Source organism: Apodemus sylvaticus, chromosome 14 (assembly GCF_947179515.1).
Source record: "Apodemus sylvaticus chromosome 14, mApoSyl1.1, whole genome shotgun sequence".
NCBI lineage: Eukaryota > Metazoa > Chordata > Mammalia > Rodentia > Muridae > Apodemus > Apodemus sylvaticus.
The window spans coordinates 69,609,113-69,623,007 of NC_067485.1; the positions used below are offsets into that span (position 1 = coordinate 69,609,113).

Consider the following 13,895-nt stretch of genomic DNA (forward strand, 5'->3'; position numbering starts at 1 on the left):
CTACTAGAACTCCTCTACAGTCTGCTTAGAGCTGGTGTCCTCATTCATTTGAACCTCTTGATAACCTTTTAGGTGTTCTTATTACTTCTGATTTACAGATGAGGAAACTAAGAAGCCAGACAGGTTAAATTAGTTGCCCAGTGTCACAGAACCAGTGAGCAGCAAGACCAGGGTTTTAACCAGGTCTGAGCCTGTGTATCCGCTCTCGGTTGCTGTGTGACACATTGCCTTGTAACCAAGTATCTTAAAATGACACCAACCCTCCAGTCTCTCTGGGGAATTATGACAGTGTATGGTGGGAATTTCTGGTTTCTGCCTGCCTAGCATCAGGCAAGACTGAAATTACCTGAAGATGATTCTGGAACCTGGGAAGGCACACAGAACAGTAACAAGGCCTAGGATAGCTGGCCTCTTGAGCTTGTCTTTCTCTGAGACCGTTCTTTAGCCTGGGTTGGCTGGTTTTGTTAATGGAGGATTTAGCGTTAGGAACTGTTCATCCTGGGACAGACATGAGGGAACATGCTTACAGTGAACTCACTCATAAGGAAGGGGCACGAACGTATCTCTGTGCATTAGGAGTCAGCCTGGTCTACAGAGCAAGTTCCAGGTTAGACCGGATGACATCATGAGTCAGCATGAAAATAAACAAGCAAGCATACCAAATAAAACCCCAAGAGAGAGTCAGGAGGTGGGCACATTGCCCTAAGAGCAAGCTGTAAGAGTCTTGCAATAGCCGGGCGTGGTGGGGCACGCCTGTAATCCTAGCACTTGGGAGGCCGAGGCAGGAGGATTTCTGAATTCGAGGCCAGCCTGGTCTACAAAGTGAGTTCTAGGAACCCTGTCTCGAAAAACCAAAAAAAAAAAAAAAAAAAAAGTCTTGCAATTAGCCGGGATGGTAGTGGCTCATGCCTTTAATCCCAGCACTCAGGAGGCAGAGATATAGGCAGTTTGATGTCAGCCTAGTCTAGTCTACAGATTGAGTTCTAGGATAGATAGGGCTACACAGAGAAACTCTGTCTTGAAAAAATCCTGCAACTGCTGGGTGCGCTGTTGAATGCTTTTAATCCCACCACTAAGGAGGCAGAGGCAGAGGCAGAGGCAGAGGTAGGTGGATCTCTATGAGTTCGAGGCCAGCCTGGTCTTTAGAGTGAGTTCCAGGACAGCCAGGGCTACACAGAGAAACCCTGTCTCAAACCAAAAAAAAAAAAAAAAAAAAAAAAAAAGATCTACCCAGTTCAAGATGAGGGGCTATAAACCCTTCTTGTTACAGGGGGATGTGTGGGCATGTCAGTTTTACCATATAGCTCTGGCTGTGCTCTTGAACTTATATGCATCAGTCAGACTTGCCTCAAACGAGCAGAAAGCCTTCCTCCTCCTGAATGCCTGCCTGGGTTGCAGGCATGCACTACCTCACAGTTTAATGAAGGCATTTGCTGTCCATTTCCTAGGAATATAAACAGATGGGGTTTATAGTGGTGTGCAAATATAATCTACCGTGGCTTGTATTCCTGATCTCCAAACTAGACCATTATTATTTTCTGTTAGAATTTAACGTGAAATTAATTCACTAGAGATCTGAATACCGGGCCTGGAGGTGTAGCGGAGTAGGCTGAGTGCTTGAGCAGGCCACGCAAGGCTCTGGCTTTGCTCTTCAGCACACATAAATAAGTCGATCTATATGAAGCAAAGAGCAGCGCCCCTCTCCTGTTCTCTGGAAGTAGCATTTGGTGGTATCCTTTCTAGATGTACCTGAAGACTTATAAGCGTTGCATGTTTTTACTTTCTTCTGGTGCTACACTTCCAGACCCTTACATAAGGTCTGCGTGCTTACTAGCATGGCTTAAGAAGTGATGCTCGAGGTAGCCAGCTCGCTGTCACCTTGGCAAAGCACCTGAGACAAGCAACAAAAAGGAGATTCGCTTTGCCTCATGCTTTCAGCCTGTGCTTGGCTCGCTCTTAGGCTCCTGGTGAGGTGGGACCTAGCGGCAGATAGGGCCGACGCAAATCGCTCACCTCTTGCAGACGTGAGGCTGAAAGCTAGAGACAGGAGGGACCGGAGACGGTGGTGTTCATCCCACCTCCAGGAATGCTGTCGTCAGCGCATGGCCGCATCACAGGGTTAATGTATGGATTAGGTCAGAAGCCTCGTGAACCTGCAAAGCCCCAGTTCTCTCTGACCAGTGGACCAGAGACCCAAGCCTTAGCGCTGGGGTTTGGAGGGGATTTTATTTCCAAATCATGGCAGGTGGGTTGGGAGCCACTGTCAGACTTTCCTTGTCAACTGATTGTGGCTTACTAGGGTAAAATGACATTCTGCACCGTGCGTTGCCGACTCAGCCAAGTGGCTGGTCTTGAATGGTGCTGACACAGTTTTCCCCTCCATGTCTGTGTTTTACTTTCAGCTTGAAGGTCTTCCTGTACTGTTCCCCGGTCACTAAGGAGCTGCTGTTAACCAGCCCCAAGTACAGATTTTGGGAAAACCGAATTGTAAGTCAACCATAATTCAAAAAGTTGTAATTTTTGAATTACATTGTACATGTAATCATTGCAGTTATTCAAACCCCCTTTTTTCCTGCATGTGAATCCATCATGAATTAGAATAGTGACTGATGTGTGACTCAGCAGTCTAGGAGGTAGCAGTATCGATACTTGTTCCTCAAGAGTGTGATTTAGGTCTTAAATGCTTAATTTACTCTGAGGGATTGTCTGGCAGATGTGCATTATTATAGTTTGTTATTATAGATTGTGTTATTATAGTTTAAAAGGTTATAATAAAAAGGGTCAGGGCTGAGAGATGGTTCAGTGGTCAAGAGCACCTCTTTTTGGGTCCCAGCACCCATGTTAGGCAGCTCACAACTGCCTGTAACTCCAGTTCCAGAGGATCTGACTTTCTCAGTCCTCAACAGATGGGTGGCATTCTTACACGCAGGTGTTTGCACACACAAACACACACACACACAAATAAAATTAAATCTTAAGAAAAAAAAAGAAAGAAAAGATAATAATACTAAAATATTAAATAGAGATAGATTGGAGCCAAACATGGTACTACAGGCCTGTGATCCCAGCGTTCGCAAGTTTGAGGGAAGAACATCACAAGTTTATTTTTCTGTGGTTCTGAGGAGTGAACCTAAGGCCTTAGGTGTACAAGGCAAGTTCTCTACCACTGACCTATATCCTAGTCCCAAGAACAAAAGTTTCTTGTCATTTTGACCTACATAGCAAGAAAGAATGAGAAATAGAATGGATAACTTAGAGAAAAAGAGTGTGTGTGTGTGTGTGTGTGTGTGTGTGTATGTGTGTGAGTGAGAGAGACAGAGACAAAGACAGAGACAGAGAGAGACAGAGAGGCTCTTATTATGTAGCCTTGACTAGTTTGGAATTTGCTATATAGACCAGGCGGGCCTCAAACTCAGAGACCCACCTGCCTCTGCCGCCCAAGTGCTGGAATTAAATGTGTGTGTAACCATGCCTGGTCTAGAATCAATACAATTTTATTCTGGAAAAAATGAAATCGATCTTTCCTCCAGAAAGTAGTTGGAAGAAAATTGCCACAACATATAAAATGCAATGGTGGCAGGAAAAGCCCTATTATGATCCTTATTTAGGTAGGAACAGACTTCTCAGTTGAGGCTAAAAAACTTTAAGAAAGTCTGAAGGAAGACCAGTACTAATCCAGATATAGATAAAGGAAAAGGATTGATTTTAAAAGGAAAAAGGAAAAATATAAGAGAGGGCAGGACAAACATATACCAAACAGAAGTCCAAAATGCCAAAGTAGCGGTTTTCCCATGGTATAGACTAGAACCTAAGGCCACAACAAACAAACAAAATACAAGAGCCAGACAAAGAACAGAGCTCCGTTAGAGCCAAGGAGGATCTTATTTGCTGTTACAAGATGCCACGCAGAGGGTGTGCAAAATAACCTCTGACTCATGCCGTAGTGACTGACTGGTGCAGTCGGTCAGGTCTGCTGCTCCACCCGAGAAGGATGGAGAGTAGGATCAGAGTTAGGACTTACTCAGAGTTTGCGTGAAGGGCAGCATCTTGCTGATGTCTGACAGATGACAGCTTGAGTCCCTCCTCTTCCATCCCCTCTGCCCCCACATCTGGTCTGCCTCTGAAAAAAAAAAAAACCAAAAGGCAAGATCAGAGCGAGCAAGCCAGCCCAAGCCCAGCCCTTTACCACAGAGGCCAGGTGTGCAGCTCAGAGGTGGTGCGCGGGAGCCTTGGGTGTCTGGTCCCCAGTGCTGCCAAAACAGTGGAACATTAAGACAGGAGCCTGTGCTTCCGCTCAGTGGCTAAAGGCTCTTGCCAGCAAGCCTGAGGACCTGCGTTTGATCACGGGCCTCCATATAGTAGGAGAAACTTTCTGTAGACCGAGTCTACCACAGTCTGTGATAATAGAGTCCAAAGGATGACGAGGTAAGGAGATGAAATTCTGATGACTGGATTTGATCATAACACACACAAAGCGAAGGTGGTTCTGTATCCAGTCAGTATGTGTGGACATGATGTTTCAACAAGAATGGTTGCCAACGCCTATCTCCGCAGCCACACCAGCTCCCTCATTCTGCTTGGGTGCTGCACTCAGAAGACCCTGTGCTGGGAGGAGCATTCCATCCTGCATATGTGGGCTCCGTATCCCGTCTGCCAGCTGAAGGACGTCCGAGCCCGGGCCTGTGCCCCTGGGATTGGGCCTGCAGGTGCCATGAGTTAATGTGTCTGGGGCAGTCAGGGAATGAGGAGGACCAGACAGCAGCTGGAATCCAGCCGTCTAGAGTCTGGAAGCGCAGCCAGCCATGTCCGAATCCCCCTCCAGCCTTAATGCTGGCTGCCTCCTGCACGGGAATCACTCTTACATTGGCCCCTGACTGGGACGTGCAGTGCATAAATGCCTATTGTCCCAGCTCTGGGGGGATTGGAGATAGGAGGGCCCCTGGTGCTCACGGGCCAGCTCCAGGTTCAGTGAGAGGCTGTCTCAGAAGAAAAAGAGCATGGAGAAAGTCACGTGAGCTCAGCCTCTCGCTTCCACATGCACAGGCACACACACAGGAGCATGTGCACACCCAGGAGTTCTAGCTGGTGCCGGTGCTTGAGCTCAGTGGCACAGTGCTTACCATGCTCACGCGTGTCTCACCACACACATGTTCGTGTAAATAGAAAAAAAAAACAGAGAAGGGCTGGAAAGATGCTCAGCGGGGAAGAGCACTGCCCGTTATTCGGAAGGTCCTGAGTTCAAATCCCAACAACCACATGGCGGCTCACAAACCATCCTTAATGAGATCTGACACCCTCTTCTGGGGTGTGTGAGGACAGCTACAGTGTACTTATGTATAATAAATAAAATAATCTTTAAAAATAAATAAATCTTAAAAAAAAAGAAAAAGTAGAAAAAAATTAAACCTACCAAAAATCTCTTCAAAATCAGTCTCAAGCCAGGGTAGTTTTATGATGTATCGTGAGCAGGACGATTCTCATCTGTAAATTTGATCCATTACTAGTGAGTGTGCGTGTGTGCGTGTGTGTGTGTGTGTGTGTGTGTGTGTGTGTGTGTGTGCGCGCGCGTGTGCTGATGATGTGTATGCATGTGACTCACTGGGTGTGTGTGCTGAGTGTGTGTGAGTATATGTGTGCTGTTTGTGTGTATGCTGAGCCGTGTGCATGCTAAGTGCTCTAACACTGAGCTGTAACCCCATGGCAACAAAAGTGTTCTCGTCTTGTTTTAGCATGTTTTAACTGTTAATTATACTGAGATCAGAAATGGTTACAGGAAATCAGATACGGTTATATGAAATCAGAAATGGTTACAGGAAATCAGAATGTATATATCAAATCAGAATGTATACATCAAATTAGAAACGGTTACAGGAAATCAGAATGTATCTATGAAATCAGAATATATACAAGAAATCAGAAATGGTTACAGGAAATCAGAATGTATACATCAAATCAAAATGTACACACGGAATCAGAAGTGCTTCTCCACTTACTCTCTTTTCAGATAGCAATTGAAATCGAAACTCCTACCCAGATATCTTTAGTTGATGAGGCATCGGGTGAGGTAACTATATAATAAATAGTTTGTATTTTCTTTTTCTAAAATGATTGTTTAACTTTCTCTTTAACTTAGAATGCTCATTTATTTGTAAGCAATGAGTCACGAGTGAAGTGCATTTTAGAAAAATAACTTCAACCTTTGCAAGCGTTTGATGCCTAAGCACTGGGTTCTCTCAGGATGAGCTGGGCTTCTGCAGTGGCCTGGGGCTCTCGCTGGCTCTCACTGGGAGTTCTCAGCTATCATTTCCTGTCTTCACACAGTGGGGAAGCGAAGCAGCAGTGAGGAGCACTAATCTGTCCACTGGGGAGTCAACTTCAAGAACTAATCACTAGTCAACAGCTTCTTAATTGAACTCCCCCCTGGCAGTGGTGGACTTTAATCCCAGCACTTGGGAGGCAGAGGCAGAGGCAGGCCTGGTCTACAGAGTGAGTTGCAGGACAGCCAGGGCTATACAGAGAAACCCGGTCTGGAAAACCAAAAAAGAAAAAAAAAAAACAAACTCCCAGGGGTTGGCTACGATGTCAATCCCGAGGCTTCAGGGGATGGAGACATTCAGTCAGAGAGTGTTAGAGTTATTTCTAACATTAGAAGGATTAAACATGGCATATTTATTTTTTTATTTTTTTGCCATTTTTTTTTAGTTTTACTTGCTCATGATGAGGATGTTATTTGTTAATACTACACAAAGTCACTGCCACATCTTTAAAAAAGATTTATTTATTTACTGTGTATTCAGTGTTCTTCCTTTATATATGCCTGCAGGCCAGAAGAGGGCACCAGGTCTCATAACAGATGGCTATGAGCTACCATGTGGTTGCTGAGAATTGAACTCTGGACCTCGGGAAGAGCAGCCAGGGCTCTCTTAACCGCTGAGCCATCTCTCCAGTCTCCACTGTCACATTTATTAAGTTTCTTAATATCTGAGTAGTAGTTAGTTAATATTTTTTAAGCAAATTCAAGTATAATGGCTATCTTCTTCTTAAATAATTTCCTTATTTTAAAATAAAGTCTCGGGCTGGAAAGATGGCTCAGCAGTTAGGAGCACTCACCAGCGCTCTTCCAGAGGTCCTGAGTTCAATTCTCAGCAACCACATGGTGGCTCGTAACCATCTATTACGAGATCTGGGCCCTCTTCTGGCACACAGGTGTACATGCAGATATTCAGACATTTAATAAGTAAATAAATAGATAAATAAATAAAGTCTCTGCCCAAGTCAATAAAATTTATTTTTTTCTTTTTTTGTTTTTTTGTTTGTTTGTTTTTGTTGTTTTTCGAGACAGGGTTTCGAGACAGCCAGGGTCCCTGGTTGTCCTGGAACTCGCTTTGTAGACCAGGCTGGCCTCGAAATCCGCCTGCCTGTGCCTCCCAAGTGCTGGGATTAAAGGCGTGCACCACCACTGCCCAGCAAAATTTATTTTTCAACTTTAAGTTTAGTACTAGTACTTTTTGAATGTGTTGTTTTAATAGTAAATAAGACTTTAGACCTACTTAAACAAAACAAGGCAAAACCCCATCAAAATGACACCAGAGGCTAAGAGGGGTCTTTCTGTTTTGTGGCAGCCGCTGTAGCATTTGCTCTGTAGTCTGTTATAGCACCATCTTCTGGCTTTACTGTGTGGAACTCGGAGGGTGACCCATGTGGGTGACCGAGATCAGAAGAGAGGTGACCTTTTAAATGTTTCTCCTTAGGAGAAGGTCCCAAGTATTCTTTAGAATTTCATCCTGGAAGAGCCAAGTTTAATAGGAAGTGAGGATGAAATGTGAAACAGGGAGAGCGGGAGGGCGGGAGGGCGGGAGGACAGACAAGACAGCCAGGCGGGCAGGCGGGCAGGCAGGGAGCAGGCATGAATCTTTGCAGGGGTGACTTGGGAGGGGTGTTTTTATTGGCCTTGTCACCCGCAGATGCTTCCTCCAAGCTCAGCAGTGAGTGGTAGGGCAAGCTCTTGGGAGCAGTCTGTTGTAGACAGAGCTCTGTCCTCCTCTCGGAGGGTGCCCAGCAGGCTCTGACCTAAAGGGACAAGGCCATGTACAGGGTGACCCGGGACCAGGCTACGTCTATTCCCCTAGTCAATAATAATGCTATTGCAGTATTTATCATCACATAATTGACCCATTTGAAGTCCTGATGGCTTCAGTGCGTTCACAGAGCTGTCTCTACAGCACCACAGTCAGTTTTACAGCAGTCTCAAGACCCAGAAACCCTGGACCCATCACAGGCGCTCCCGTCCCCCCTGTCCCGGCTCCTAGAACTACCATTTCCTTTCTGTCTTTTTGGACTTGCCTATCTGTGGAATTATTCTCCACCACGTGACTTCTTTCTCTGAGTGTTTGTCAAGAGGCACCCATGCGTGTGGGTGGCATACTTGTACAGATTTATCTTTATGGCCAAATGGTACTGCATGGCGTGGACAAAACTCATGCTGTTCATCTGTTTATTGGCTGCTAGACATTTTGAAGTGTTTCTGCTTTGGGGCTGGCGTGAGTACTCATACACTGGACATCTGAGAACAATGGACATCAGTGTGGGCATTCTCCTGAGTGTGCCTAGAAACGGAAGTGGTCTTGTCATAGCTCTGCCATAGACAAGGGTTCCACTTACTCTGGGGTTTGGACCACGAGGGGATGAGAAAGATGTCCTCATTGTTCTTGTCATATGTTGTGAATTTAGCCAGCTCCTAATGATAACTTCCGTTCCTGTTCTTTTGTTTTTATTTTCTTTTTAGAAGGAAGAGGTTGTTGTGACTCTCTTACCAGCTGGTCACTGCCCTGGATCAGTTATGTAAGGGCCATCTGTTTCCGCTTCTCTCTCTCTCTCTTAAATCTATATATATATGTATATATATACATACACATATCATATTTGTAGAAATAGCTTTTTAGGGTGTAAAGGCAGTATGCATACAGAGATAGATACTCTTTTTCTGGCAGTACCTTTAATCTTTATTTCAAAATGGAGCTTAGGAAACTGAGATGAAGATCATATGGAGTGTGGATGCCTTTAACTGATATTTCTCCTGTGACTTTGGATCGTCTTATCATGGGCATTTCTCTCTCCCTGCAGTGGAATGATCTGAGTGTACACATGACATGCTAGACATGTAATAACAGGCCACACCTAGGGCTCGCCCATCCTGCTATCTCGTATTTATTTTTTGCTCTCCTGGGGAAAGGTGGCATTACTTGGGCAGGAGGCCTTTGCTGCCATCTTAGCTTTTGCTTGCTTTCTTGGGACTTTGTAATTTGGAAGTCATTGAGATATGCTTATTTTTCAGGTTTTTATTTCAGGGCAGTAATGGAACTGTCTTATACACAGGAGACTTCAGACTGGCCAAGGGAGAAGCTTCCAGAATGGAGCTGCTGCACTCTGGGGGCAGGTATCGAGCCTTATGTAATTCTTGGCTGTGTACCTTGAGTTGGATGATTGTGTATGCGTGTGCACGCTTGCACGAGCTCGCGTGTGCACGCTTGCACAAGCTCTCGTGCACTGTCCCCATCATTCCAAGTTTTTGTTGGATTAGCTACCAACTTGATTGTAAAAGTTGTAATGAAGCTGGAGATGGTGGTGCATACCTTTAATCCCAGCATTTGAGAGGCAGAGGCAGGTGGATAGGTCTTTGAGTTCTAGGTCAGCCTGATTCCAGGATAGCCAAGACTGCGAAGCGACACCATTTTTTTTTTTTAAATTGTAATAATAGCACGAATTTCCCTCTTTAAAATGAGGTCACACAGTGTTCTGTACACTGATTGGAATGGAATGATGGCGACGTGTCGATATATAAGTCACTGGATCAGGCGTGCAAAAAGTCAATATTCTTAAATTCTGTTTGTTTGCACGTGTGTGTGTGTAGATGAGAATAACTTGTGGGGGTCAGTTCTTTTGCCACCTGGGTCCTGGGGCTGTCATGCATAATAAAAGGTGGAAGTTGCTTTTACACACCAATATTTCTCTGGTCCAAAAATCCTTTGCATTGTATTTTATTGTATGAAAATTGTTTTTCAGTAAAGTTGATGAATAAAATATTTGCAAGTGGAATGGAACACCCTCAAAAATAACTGAGAGTCTACATCATTTTATGTACAATTATGTCCCACAAAATGGCTAACTCTATTTTTTTTTTTTTCATTTCAGAGTAAAAGACATCCAAAGTGTGTATTTAGACACCACTTTCTGTGACCCAAGGTTTTATCAAATTCCAAGTCGTGTATGTTTTCCCTGTGGTGACAGATCTGCCTGGGGCTATGAGTCTTCTTGGGGTGATGGTTTGCTTGGGATTATGACTGCCTGGGGTGATGGATCTGCCTGGGGTTATGAACATTCCTGGGGTGATGGGTCTGCCTGGGGTCACTGCTCTACCTAGAGCCATGAATATTCCTGGGGTGACGGTTCTAACTGGGGATGGTGAGCTGGGGAATCGTCACTGTTTTGTTGGGAGGGTGTAGTTGTCCCCTTGGGTGTGATCACTTCTAAATATCACAGAGGAGAAAGGTTATGTGAGGTTCCTCACAGTATCACATTTTGTTGGTGTCTAGGAGGAGTGCTTGAGGGGGATCTTGGAGCTTGCTCGGAGCTGGGTCACCAGGAGTCCGCAGCACGTCGTGTGGCTGAACTGTAAGGCAGCTTACGGCTATGAGTATTTATTCACCAACCTGAGTGAGGAGCTGGGAGTTCAGGTACCAGTTCTTTTCCAGGTCCTTCCCACCCCTTCCTCTCCCCTCCCCCAAGTCACTGAAGCCAGTGATAGGTTGGAGCAGCTTGCTAAGACACAGCTGCAGCCGAGGCTGGCCCCTCGGAACTGTCCTCCTCTTAGTAGGTTCATGTCCTCACAAAAGAATGTCACAGCCCACAAAGGGCAGAAGAGTCTTCAGTGCCCCAGAGACAAAGTATTTTTTTTCCAAAGTGTGGGTTATGAAATATATATAATGATTGTGACCAGTAAATTTGAACCGAATAATGACTGAGTGTATTGCATTCAGTTAAGGTATTAGCACTATTGTCATTTAAAATTAAAATCACAGTAGTGATAGTATTCACACCTTTCTCTCTCTCTCTCTCTCTCTCTCTCTCTCTCTCTCACACACACACACACACACACACACACACACACACACATACACACACTTATCTGAACTACCTGTCTTTTAAATTCGTTTTCACACCTTGTCTCTATAATCTATAAAAGTGGCAACTATTTCCCCCACCCCCCTGTAAACTTGAGGTGTCATTTCAGGGGTGTCTAAACCGTGGAAGCTAGCTCTCTAACCCAAGGGGTTAGAGAAGCCAAGGGCAGAGGAAGGCTGCAGGGAAAGGCACTTGATGGCGGTCCCAGAGGTCCCTTAAGCCCCTTTGCCAGAGATGGGGACAGTCCTAGATCAGGCGTTCACAAAGAGAAAACGATGATGTTCACAACCTGGGTAGCTCAGGGACAATCTGCAGACCTCTGCAAACGTTCCTGTGGGGATTCTCTTGTGCAGTTCACTCTGTCTCCTTCCTGTTCTCTGTAGAGAGTCTGGGAAGTCACAGTCGCCATTTCTTCTTTATTTCATCTTCTGAAGGGAGCGGGTGCATGGCCTAGGCTGGTCTGAAAACTCACTTTATAGCCACACTGACCTCAGACCCACGATCCTCCTGCCTCAGCCCTCCAAGTGCTGGGGTTATAGTCCCGTCACTATAGCTGGCTTTAATTTTCTCTCTGTGTTTGTATCTATGCTCCATATATATACACACACACACACACACACACACACACATAGATATGTATATATACATATCTATTGGTATGCATGTATATACACGCACACACATATATACATACATATACATATATACACATATATACTACATATACATGCACACACACACACACACACACACTCTGTGCATGTGGCTGTATGTGTCAGAGGCCAAAAGTTAATTTTTTTTAAGACAGAGTTTCTTGCTGACCTGGAATTCGGCAGGTAGCCTAACTGGCAAGGGAGGCCCAGGGATCCACCGCTCACCTCCTGCGCTCCCTTGGGATCACAAACACAGGTCACTGTAGCCAGATTTTTATTTGTGTGTGTGTGTGTGTGTGTATTTTGGTTTGGTTTTGGTTTTGGTTTAGGTTTTGGTTTTGGTTTTGGTTTTTCGAGACAGGGTTTCTCTGTGTAGCCCTGGCTGTCCTGGAACTCACTCTGTAAACCAGGCTGTCCTGGAACTCAGAAATCCGCCTGCCTCTGCCTCCTAGAGTGCTGGGATTAAAGGTGTGTGCCACAACTGCCCGGCAGAAATTTTTTTTTCCTTTTTTTTTGGCTTGGATTCTGGGGATCAAACTTAATTCCTTATGCTTGTAAGGTGGACTTTAGTGGCTGCTTCGTCTCCCCCGCCCCCATTCCTTCCCTTCCCTCCTTATTGGTCAGAAGTCAGTTGTAAGCTGAGCAGCCTCGTGGTAAATGAGCGGTTGTGCTGAGTTCTTTCTGCACCCTGCCTCGGCATTGGCGGCCAGCACAGCGACCAGACAACATGACTTCAATGTGTTTGTTGGGCACACACGGACAGAGAATGCTACTGTTTTAATTTTGTTTGATGATCCTAGTATCAGTTTAAGCTAATATAAATCATCTACTTTGGAAGACCCAGAAGGCAGGCTTTCAGTAAAGCTGACATAATTGGAAACTGTTATTAGCCATAAACTTCTCAAAGGCAGCCAGGTTTGAGGGGTTTTTGTTTTTTTTGGTTTTTTCCTGCAGCTTTCTCTCTTCTGCCCAGTGAGTTTTTAGGAGACAGGGCAATCCAGGTCCTGCTGTCCTGTGGGGCATGTAGTGTGCCCGTACAGTGGGCTGTACTTTGTTGGGGGTGACATGAACACCAGAGTGCTTGCAGAGGTCAGGGGACAACTTTGTAAGAGAGTTAGTTGTCTCCTTCCTCCTTGATGTGGGTCTGCGCATTGAATTCACTCCACCAGGCTTACCACCCGCCCCTTTCATTACGCACCGAGCTGTCTCACTAGCCCAGTAGGCGATTCTTGATTGCTTCTGTCTTCCTTGTTCTTACTGTATATATTACTTAGGTTTAGAACTGAGGTTGACATCCAGTAGATTCATAACCAACGTGAAGCAAGTGATTCTTGAAGTACAGTACTAACAAAACCAGATGGGGATCAAACGCCATTCCTCTTGCTTGCAAGGCAGACTTTTCTGGCTCTCTGTCCAACCCCCCCCCCCTTTTCCTAGTGACATCCTGGCAAGATACTACCACACCCTGAAACAGTTCAGGACTAGACCGCAGGAGAAAACTGAAGATCTATTCACTCTGGACAGTCCCCTAATGACCTCAGAACTATTGATTCTTAGGAATGCATTTCCAACAATGTGCTTTCCTCTGCTGTTATGCACAGGTTCATGTGGACAAACTGGACATGTTTAAAAACATGCCTGACATCCTGCACCACCTCACAACGGACAGAAACACCCAGATCCATGCCTGCCGCCACCCAAAGGTACGGGGAAAACACTCTTGTGAGCCTGTTTGTGATTAGACTGTTGGTGGGATGTCATGCAGCTCCGTGTCTGGATTCCATGATCGTGTGCTTCAGAATGAGTTACAGGCACAGGTTCTTACATTTTTTTTCTTTTTACATAAAATTGATTCTTCTGCATGAGAATGAAGATTTACTTATAATGAAGTTAGACCAATGCTATCTTATAATTTAAGCAAATTATTCATTCTTTGAGAATGTTACACAATGTATTTTGGTCATATTTACCCTCTGCTCCTCCCCCAGATCCTCTCAGATCCTCCCCTATCTCCCTGCTGACCCACCATCCTGTGTCCTGCTATTTTCATTTGTTGGTTTT

At 45.1% G+C, this 13,895-nt stretch overlaps 1 protein-coding gene across 4 annotated transcripts in view; it reads left to right on the forward strand.

The window, feature by feature from the left end:
• Window positions 1-13,895, forward strand: part of Dclre1c (DNA cross-link repair 1C) — a 34,036-nt gene that overhangs the window by 2,462 nt on the left and 17,679 nt on the right. For 2 of the 4 annotated variants that reach the window (XM_052156194.1, XM_052156195.1), the window contains exons 3-9: window positions 2,403-2,487; window positions 6,005-6,064; window positions 8,786-8,841; window positions 9,335-9,436; window positions 10,192-10,264; window positions 10,593-10,733; window positions 13,436-13,537. In XM_052156194.1, coding sequence (XP_052012154.1) covers window positions 2,403-2,487; window positions 6,005-6,064; window positions 8,786-8,841; window positions 9,335-9,436; window positions 10,192-10,264; window positions 10,593-10,733; window positions 13,436-13,537 — 619 coding nt within the window. Of the gene's footprint in view, window positions 1-2,402; window positions 2,488-6,004; window positions 6,065-8,785; window positions 8,842-9,334; window positions 9,437-10,191; window positions 10,265-10,592; window positions 10,734-13,435; window positions 13,538-13,895 lie in introns of those variants that run through there. The other 2 variants (XM_052156196.1, XM_052156197.1) reach the window with 2 other exon arrangements.